The 10,000-nt window shown below is 39.0% G+C and overlaps 1 protein-coding gene across 1 annotated transcript in view; it reads right to left on the reverse strand.

Annotated features, from left to right (window-relative positions):
• LOC116036424 (bromodomain-containing protein DDB_G0280777-like) overlaps nt 1-10,000 on the reverse strand; it is a 1,700,590-nt gene that overhangs the window by 829,171 nt on the left and 861,419 nt on the right. Inside the window, exons 11-12 of the mRNA XM_036008807.1 lie at nt 1,309-1,350; nt 906-959 (exon numbers count right to left, since the gene is read on the reverse strand). Coding sequence (XP_035864700.1) covers nt 906-959; nt 1,309-1,350 — 96 coding nt within the window. The remainder of the gene's footprint in view (nt 1-905; nt 960-1,308; nt 1,351-10,000) is intronic.

A 10,000-nucleotide genomic window follows, 5' to 3' on the forward strand; every position in this document is an offset into this window, starting at 1 on the left:
CGCTGAACGGTGTAAAGTTTGACTATGTTTTACTGTAGAGGATTCCAACACTGGGATGTAACAATCTGCAACTGCCATCGGAAAACCAACACAGACGGTGCGTTCAATGAAACTGGTAATTTACAGCCTCTGGTGGTTGTTTTTGTCACTCAACTGCAATTTACTAGTGAAATAAGTTATTCTATAGTAATTACATTATTAATAAATCATTTAATTTGACCATATGGCCTTAGTAATAAACAATCCGTTCTTTAATGTCGCCGACTGTTCTTTTTTTTTCTTCTATTTTTTTACTTTCTTAAAAAGTAAGTGTTCAGGCACCGTTTAGGCACCGCCACCGTTTTAAAAGTACCGCTTTAAAAGTACCGCTTTAGCAACGATATCCAACCCTATTCCTGAAGCACTTTTGAATTCATTTCCTCAGCATATTAGGTCATATTGTTGATTGTTATGGCCATTATTTGAAGAGTGAAAATAAAAATAAAAAGAGTTTTTTAACTTTAATGTCACTAATGCTGATTATTCATTGATTCATTTGAAATTTTTGTAGTATGTAATTAATTAGATTCATGTTTTAATCGATTGACAGCCCTAGTTAAAGCATTTCATCGTTACAGAAGCTGAAAGCAGCAGGGGTTGTTAACATTTAAATTGAGAGGAGACACCAGCGGCAGGAACATTTCTCAGTTTGTAGTTTTCATTCAGGGTTAGGGTTAGATGGGTGGAAAGAAAACGTTTTTTTTATTAAACTTTGTCTATTTTTGTGTGTAGATTTCTTCTAAATTTACCAGAAGTTGGAAGTGTTTGGCCACCATGATTTTATTTAGTAAAAATGAAATGTCTCACTGTAAATCTCTCAGCAGCAGAAGCAGCCGGCAGCAAGAACAATGATCAGAGAACAATACCTATCTGTTGTTGCTTCAGCTTGTCCACTTCAGTCTTCTGCTGTGCTGCTTGTTCTGCAATAACAGAGACAGTTTCTTTAGACATTGCTCTAGAGCTGCAAAGATTAATGGATTATCATTATTAAATTAATCTCAAACTATTTTGATAATCGATGAATCGGTTTGAGTCATTTTTTATGTAAAAACAGTGAAAGATGTATGATGTCAGCTTGTTAAATATGAATATTTTTAAGTTTCTTCTCTCCTCTGTGACAATAAACTGAATATCTTTATATATATATATATATATATATATATATATATATATATATATATATATATATATATATATATATATATATATATATAAATCTCTCAGCAGCAGAAGCAGCCGGCAGCAAGAAAAATGATCAGAGAACAATACCTAGCTGTTGTTGTTTCAACTTGTCCACTTCAGTCTTCTGCTGTGCTTGACCTGCAAAATCAGAGACAAAACTTTGTCAGCTTCTTCTCACTGCAGCTTGAGTTTCTTTGGACATTGCTTTAGAGATGCATGAATCAGTTGTCAACTATTAAATAAAACTATTTTGATAATCGAGCAATAGGTTTGAGTCATTTTTTATGTAAAAACAGTGAAACTGTTAAATTTGAATATTTTCTAGTTTCTTCTCTCCTCTGTGACAGTAAACTGAATATCTTTGAGTTGTTGACAAAACAAGACATTTGAGGACGTCATCTTGGGCTTTTGGGAAACGCTGATCAACATTTTAGAGAGTAAACAACTCATCCATTCAAAATATTCGGTAGTTTACTTTGCTACAATACATAGAAAAATACTTATTTCTATCCTTTTGGCCGAGCAGCAGCAACAGCGCAAAACTCACAGAGATCTTCATTCTCACACTGGCAGCTTACTGATGAACTGTGCCGTCTGTAAACCTCGGTGAGCTTTATATAGAAGCATACAGCAAAAAAGAGGTCAAAGATGTTGAATTGTTCTTTTTTCCTCATTCCCCAGAACACAAATCTATCATATTTCACATGATGTGCCAACATCAGTATGACAAACAATGGTGTAACCACTTCTTCCCCGTATCACAGAACATTTTCCAGAGAAGATAAACACATTGATGATCTATGATTACATTGTTAAAGGGTACCTTTAAACTTGGCCTTATGTTCCCATGTGTTTGTATGTTGACCAAGGTTATAATCATTAATGAAAACGAACAAAATAACAAAAACTAGGAGGGAAAAACATTGTCGTTATCTGAAATAAAAATGAAAACAATGCATTACAAAAATGATAACTAACTAGAACTGTAATGTTTGTTTGCAAAACTAACTAAAATACAATGATCGAGTAAATGTCCTTAGTTTTGTTGTTTTTCATAGAGCAAATAATGTTATATCTTTCAAAGTTGACATTTCCGACCATAGACCTGTTTTATACAGTCTATGCTGTAGACTCACACACACACACACACACATATATATATATATATATATATATATACTTAGCACAAAAAGTAAGCAAATTTGTGTTCGGTAGATAATTTTTCTGTGGTAATAATGGTTTTTGGCAATAAATCTTATACCATTGGAAAGCCTGTTTAGTTCCCTTTCAAATGGTGCCCCATCTGTAAGGAACATGCATTTGTGGGATGAGCAGCAGAGCTGAGTATGTGGGTTGCACCCATGAAAAATTTGCCAAATCTTCTCTGCCAATGCCAAACAGCTTATTCTGCCATTGACTCGATTGGTGTTTGGTGGATTGGATGATTGAAGTTTGAAGAAACAAGACATTGGCAATATAACAATTTATTCATTTCACAAACAGGAGCCTCAGTAGCGTGAGGAAGAACCATACACAGCCACAACAGCCTGGCTCCTCCTCCTCATGCTGGTCACCAGCCTGGTCACACACTGCTGTGGGATGGCATCCCATTCTTCAACCATCATTTGTCGCACGTCAGCCAACGTGGTTGTGTTGGTCACTCTGGCACAAACAGCACGCCCAAGCTGATTCCACAAGTGTTCAACGGGGTTGAGGTCAGGACTGCTGGCAGGGCATCCCATCCTCTCCACTCCCACATTCTGGAGGTAGTCTCTGACAAACCCCGCCCTGTGGGGGCGAGCTTTTGGAGGATAGAGTTCGGTCCCAGACTGTGGAGATATGGGATTGCCACTGGCTGCAGAATCAGGCACCTGATTGTCAGCACCTGGGGTACCAGAAGCACAAAACAAGACTCAATAGCAACAGCAAAGAAAAGCTGTTTGGCATTGTCAGAGACGATTTGGCAAATTTTTCATGGGTGCAACCAACATACTCGGCGCTGCTGCTCATCCCTCAAATGCCTGTTCCTTACAAATGGGGCACCATTTGAAAGGGAACTAAACAGGCTTTCCAACGGTATGAGAATTATTGCCAAAAAGCATTGTTACCACAGAGAAATAATCTACCAAACACAAATTTCCTTACTTTTTGTGCCAAGTATAGTTTCCGACTGGGAACCCAGAAATTTGGACATTCAATGTTATATTGAACACAATATAGTCCGTGACACCAGAAGTCAGAAGAAAGCGGCAGAGTCCTGTTTGATTATGACATTAGTCATGTTTCCATTTAACGCTCAGAAACCTAAGGTCATTTTTACAGTTCATTGTCCGTCTGGTTTTATTTTCTAAAAAAGCTTGTAAAACATCAACCCTGTTGTCTACAGTCAATTTATGAACATCATTTTTTTCAGGACAAACTGGGCTATTAGAATAGTTGTGCTGCAGTGAGGTCACTTGAATGTAAAAAAAGGTTGTATGACCTTAAAGACAAATAAATAAATAAAACGGAACATGAATCTCACAGATATGTATTGATATCACAGCCAATCTCCTGTCTACATCAGTTCCCATATGTATTAGGAGTCACACTGTGAAGAAATAAACATTATAACTTATACAGTTGACTAAATATATACATTTTTTCAAAAAAAGTCCAGACACTTTTGCCCACATGACATTCACTTATGCCAATAATCAAATAATAATGTCAAATTTATTGAAATCACACACAGCAATGTTCTAAAACAGTTCTCCTATATATTTGGAGTCATGCAGTGCAAAAATAAACATAATGAACATTATAACTCATGTAAAAGGACAAACTATTTACATTTCTTCAAAAAAAGGCTCAAATTTATGCCACATCTCAAAACAATGTTCTCTGTAGAACGGTAATAGACTGGAGTGATCTATCTTTCCACTCTATAGTCTTTGTTCTCGCTCGGATTCGCTGGAGTGATTCATCTTTCCACTCCATATACTCTTTGTATGATGGACCTGCCTTCCCATTGGTTGAAAGACGTCAACACAATCTCGCAAAGCATCATGGGAGATTCAAAATGGCACCTAGCATCGAGCTAGCTGGAAAAATGATGTAAAATTGATAAATTATGGACATCAAGTGGATAAATCTTGGATATAAGCGTTTGGACAACTCCGAAAAGAGGCACAACTTCCAGGCTGGATAGAAAACCTTCTGTAAAGGCTACAAAGAGACCAAAGACACCCCCGTGATGGCTAACTCCTTAGCTTTTAGCAGCAAAAATCGGTAAGTGGCTACATTAAACCGTTATCAAATTATCTTAATATTAATCAGAGGTGCCGTTTCGTACGGTACCGTATCGTGGACGATCCCTTAGGGCTCTTTTAATTGACAAGAAATTTTATAGAAAATGAGAATTAAAAGCATTTCCATCAACTGGTGTAGAGCAAATAAACTCGACTACGCAAAGCTGACATTACGCATGGTTGTAGATTGCAAACCGGCTTTCTAAATCAAAGAGTTTAGAAGCTAAGTTCTTTTTTTAAATGGAGAGAGGTTGTTAGGTTTGAATGATAAACAGAACTGACAGGCAGACAGACGCAGAGCCAGAAGTGTGAATTTAACAGGTTTTATTTAAAGTACTCAAGTGTCTAGTCCAGGTTTCCAGGGGTGGAGAACAGGTCAGATGAATTCTGGGAAGGAGCAGGTCCGTCAGAGAGAGACAGTAGGCCGGCTAGCGGCGGAGTCCAGTCATGGTGGTTTCGGTTCGGTGTATGGCTGGAGTGGAGCGGTAGCGTAAGTCAGGTTCCAATGGCAGCTGGAGTCGCAAGAAAAGGAATCAGGATAGGCAAACATACAAGAAGACTTAAAGGACAATTCCAGCGCAAAACGAACCTAGGGGTTAATAACAGATGTGTACCCACTCTGTCGCTCTCTGGGACATGTTTTCATAACATAACATAACATAGCTTTATTTGTATAGCGCCTTTCATACATAGAGTGCAGCTCAAAGCGCTTTACATCCAAAACATTCAACACAACTCTCGCAGGAGCACATTTAAAGCACGCAAACAGTATATTTGCACTGTTGCACTGGTATTTTGCTTATTAGTTGACCTGAATAATAATAATAATCACACACATAACATAACATAGCAGGGACAGATACAGCATGACATGAAGGAGAGGAGAGGGGAAAAAAAGCAACTCTCAGACTATCCTCATAAAGATAAGAACAGTGTGGGAACAGGAAAAAACACCTCAGCACATAGCACACAAGCAGTACATTTCAAATGCAGTACATTTGATGCTAATCCAATGAGTTTTTAGCTTGAAAGACGCTAGCGCGGACCGCTGATTAGCTTACAACGCTAGTATTCGGGGCACAGAGAACGTAAAAACAAATCGCTATTTATACCACTAAAAAGGCTCAAAATATCACCAAACTTCAATGGTAGCATAAGGAGGGTCCCTAAATGTTAACCGAAGCATTGAGAACATTGTAAGTGTACAGACAGTTCATTGAAAAGATTATAAAGACACGTTCATGTTTCCAACCAGCGCCGTCTTGGAAACCAGTCATGACTTACAGCTGGCGATGCAAACTAAAATCAAAAGCAATTTGCTCAACATATCTGAAATAATCGCACTCTGCATAACTTGTCTAGTGTACTTACTCAGTGGATAACTGTCGCCGAAAAAGTTTCAAGTCCAGCCCTGTTTATCAGAGAGGGGAAATCTTCAGACTGTACAAAACTCTGCGTCTCTTGGGCATCGCGACGCAACACAGACATGTAATTAACAAATGTGGTTATGTCAGATGCATCATTACATGAAATTCTCAATCCATCAGGTGTTGAGGTTAAAACAATGTTAAAAGTGCACATTAAATCACGACCAAGCAAATTAAGTGGACATAAATCAGACACCAAAAAGGAGTGCTTGCTAAGAATTGAGCTATCCTCAGTTTCCCATGTGCATGAGAAGGGAACAGAGAATCGTTCTTTTACTGCTTGACCTGTAGTCCCAATTGACCAAATAGAACAATCGAGTTTGTAGCAACAGAGTCAACTAAAAAGGTGAGTGGAACCCCGTTAACTTTACAATCAGTAGTAGGCATTTTTTGTAGGCTTCAGAAGATAACATACTGTAAGTTGGTTTAATTTTTTAGATTATTTTCCAGAACATTCTAACCTATCAATGGTCCCTCATAGCAAAGAAAGCAGTGTATCAGTGCCAAGCATTTCTTCATTGCATGAAGCGAGTGTGTGTGTGGTAGCAGTAGCCTACCTCATCAGTGTTTGGACTCAGTCCATCAGAGGGACTAGTCTCGTTCTCCGTCTGAGGTGGTTTTTGCTTTTTCTTCGGGCAGTTACGTACCCAATGTCCAAAGTCCTTGCAGTACCAACACTGGTCTGGGTTGTAGGGTCATCATTTTGTCCACGGTACCCGACTCGGCCTCCTCTGGCTCGACCACGCCTTTCGTGGCCACGGCCTTTTTCGGGTCCGCGCTCCATATGGTGCCCACCAGCCTGTTGTAACATGCAGACAGACGCTTCAAACATGGTTTTCTCACGTCCTCGTTGGTCTTTCCACCCGGTGCAGGTGTGACGGATGCTGACGGTCATGTCCGAGAGTTGAGTCTGCGGTTTGGGCGGCGGTGCACAAAACATGTGTCCTCTTCGTCCCTCCGTTTTCCCAGCTCGTCTTCCTGGCTTGTAGAGAACTGGAAAGCTCAGAATATGGACTTTGGTTAGGTTGTACAACTGATGAGGAGGTTATTGGTGTATGTGTGTTTTTGCATTCTTTCCCTGAATCACTACCTCTTTCATCAATATGTTAAAATATTCTTTGTTTTTGTCTTTTAGCTTTAAATCCTTCGTCTTAATCATTGATTTTCCTCTAAATCTTGTAATATTCTTTATTTCCCTGTACTTAATGAACCATTCAGTTAACCATTCACTCAATTCCCAATGTCAGTATTTGTCTCAATTATCTCAACAATAATGATAATGATTTTACAATTTCTCTTCGCTTAGTTGTTTAGAAAGTTATTCAAAATATTGAATTCACAGTCCAATTAAATTCATTTGATTTTGATCTTACCCATGCTGCTTGAGATTGCTTCCCATTCATTTTTGATCAGAGTGAAAAACAGCCAAGAGTCCTCCGCGGTCCTGACCCTCTTTCTCTCTGAAATGCCTTTTTGAGGTTAGAGGTATGAGGCAGGCGATTTTTGACCCCTGGATAGCAAGTCATCAGCGACCCACAGAGTTCTCTTTCTGTTGTTCAATTTATCCTTGTTCGTAGACGCCAAATTGTGGTGGAAACTTTTCTTGTTTGCAGCAGGGTGTTTTCAAAAAGGACAAAGTTAAACAAATAAGACTATTTGAGAATGAAACCAAAGTTTGGTCTTTGAGTATTTATTATACTTGCAAGTATAGGAACACAGTTTCACAAGTACAACAGTACAGTGGGAAAGTGTCTTCTTTGAATGAGAAAAAGCACACAGCATATATGCATCTTCAGTGAGATAGAAAGACAGATGCCCCCTGCCTAAACATGACTCGGCATTTCTTACAATCAATCAGACATAGTAGACATTCAGGAACCACTTCACTTCTTCCCCTCTGTACCACTTTCTACGCCAAGGTTAGACATCCCATTTATCTCAACTATCTGAGAAGTCTCAACTATCCAGGGAGAAATGAATGTACCGGGAGAGATAGTTTAGGGTGATCTGGTAGCCTCTATCTGTTCAGACAAACAGCGCTTCACTATGTTCCAGACTTAGTGGCTCCCACTTAGTTTGTGAGAATCAGAAAGATATGAGAGTCAGAAAATTAGAATTAAGACAAGAATATATAAAAAGTCATGCTTAAATGTAATATATGTATATATGTATATCTATATATAAGAGACGGTAGAGTAGTATGAAAGACTAAAAATCCTCCCCCCACCTCTTGTCAAGAGAATGAAATGCAAACAAATATTTGTATGTGTGTGTGTGTGTGTGTGTGTCTGTGTCTTGTTCCACCCTGCTGGCCTGAAACTTTTCCATCTTGGCAGCCAACAGGTCAGGACTGATGATCTGTTTCCTCATATTTCTGATATGAATATGCCAGCTTCCCTGTACAGACACTTAATACACAGTTCTTTTGTGTTTGTAGGAATGAGGGCAAAAAAACAGTTGTCTGTTTCCAATTCATGGTTCTGTGTGAAATCAACACAGTGGGTACGAACGAAGATACGTGGAGATACTGGTCCTACACCGTAGCCTGACTTCACCTCTCAAAAAAACGTAACTACACGTCGCAGAGACACACGTTGCTCGGCCCTGGCTTGGTAGTGTTTCCCACCGTGGTCAGAAAGAACAGGGGAGACAGAGACACACAGACACACACACACACACACACACACACACACACACACACACACACACACAAACCTATTCTCTTAAAGAATTTAATGCAGAAACCAACACACAGTATAACCTTTAGGCCACTTATGTTGTCTACAGTGAAATCTCTGCATGGAGCCTCCACACAACCATAAATACTGCTTTAATAAACCTGAATCATTCCCATGGGGAACACCAACGTCTTTACAAAATGTTATGACAACATTCAGTCTGGACCTAAAGGGCTTCACCAACACTGACAACGTTCAAGTGAACATAATATAAATGTTCATACAGAGGCCTCACGATTCAATCTGCTCATAAGAAACTAAATATAAGATGTAGAAAAGTTAAGTCTTTAACTACTCTAACAATGCTAAAATGTTGTTCCAGTTAGTTTGACTACTCTTAACATATATAAAGACTGAAAGGGTCAATATTCTGACTTGTAGTCATCTTTATTAAAATACTGTGTTAAATGTTTCTTAACTAAACTGTAACTTCTCCTAAAGTGAAACTGAGTCATCATCAACATTTGTAGTGTTCTGGGGTCTCATTTATAAAACTGTGAGTACTATCCTTACTAAAAGTGTTCGGACTGATAACGAGGACATTAAGGGTAACGATTGCGCGAGAACTTAACGGCTGTATTTCCAGACTTTGACATTTGATGGTATATGCACAGTATTAAGGACAGATATTTAGTTATGTATACTATGTTATCTAATGCTAGGGTATTTGATTCTATCCTGTATTCCGTGCAGTCGGGCCATCTCCTCCTCCTGCGCTCCGTAGCGGACAATGTGACGGAGAGACAGCGCCGATTAAATATTAAGAACATTTTTTTATTTAAGATTTGAGTTGGAGGAGTTTATAGAACAATTATCACTCAGTACAAGCACAAATATCACTGCTGGATTTAATCTTTATGGTAACGTGGATGATATGGAGTGAAGAAATGTGCAGTCTGACTTCAGTTCACCACCTCACCATCTGCGTCGCCAATTCCTATTTTGTCTCCAAAATGTGTGTACCCATGGGTCAGAGTTTGCGTGGAGGACCGCACATTCTCCCGTCAGGTTTGTTTTTTATAAATCACAACCTTTGCGTGGGAAGTGGCGTACGCACATTTTCAGCCCCGTTTTGTGCGTACGCCACGTTTATAAATGAGACCCTGGACTGTTGTTCTTCAATTAAGCTTTGAGCGTATTGCAATTCACGTTTTGTGTGACTTAGTTCATAACTTTAATCCTGATTAACTCAGCGAAGATCTCGCATTTTGTTTTAGATTTTGCTCAACTTGATTTGGAGTTGATAGACCTTCGTCTCGTCGGAGCGGTGCTTATTCAGAGTGGTTACTCTGGATCTCGTCGACCGCTTGGCTCAATAAACTGT

The sequence above is a fragment of the Sander lucioperca genome, chromosome 13 (genome assembly GCF_008315115.2).
Source record: "Sander lucioperca isolate FBNREF2018 chromosome 13, SLUC_FBN_1.2, whole genome shotgun sequence".
In the NCBI taxonomy this organism is placed as follows: Eukaryota; Metazoa; Chordata; class Actinopteri; order Perciformes; family Percidae; genus Sander; species Sander lucioperca.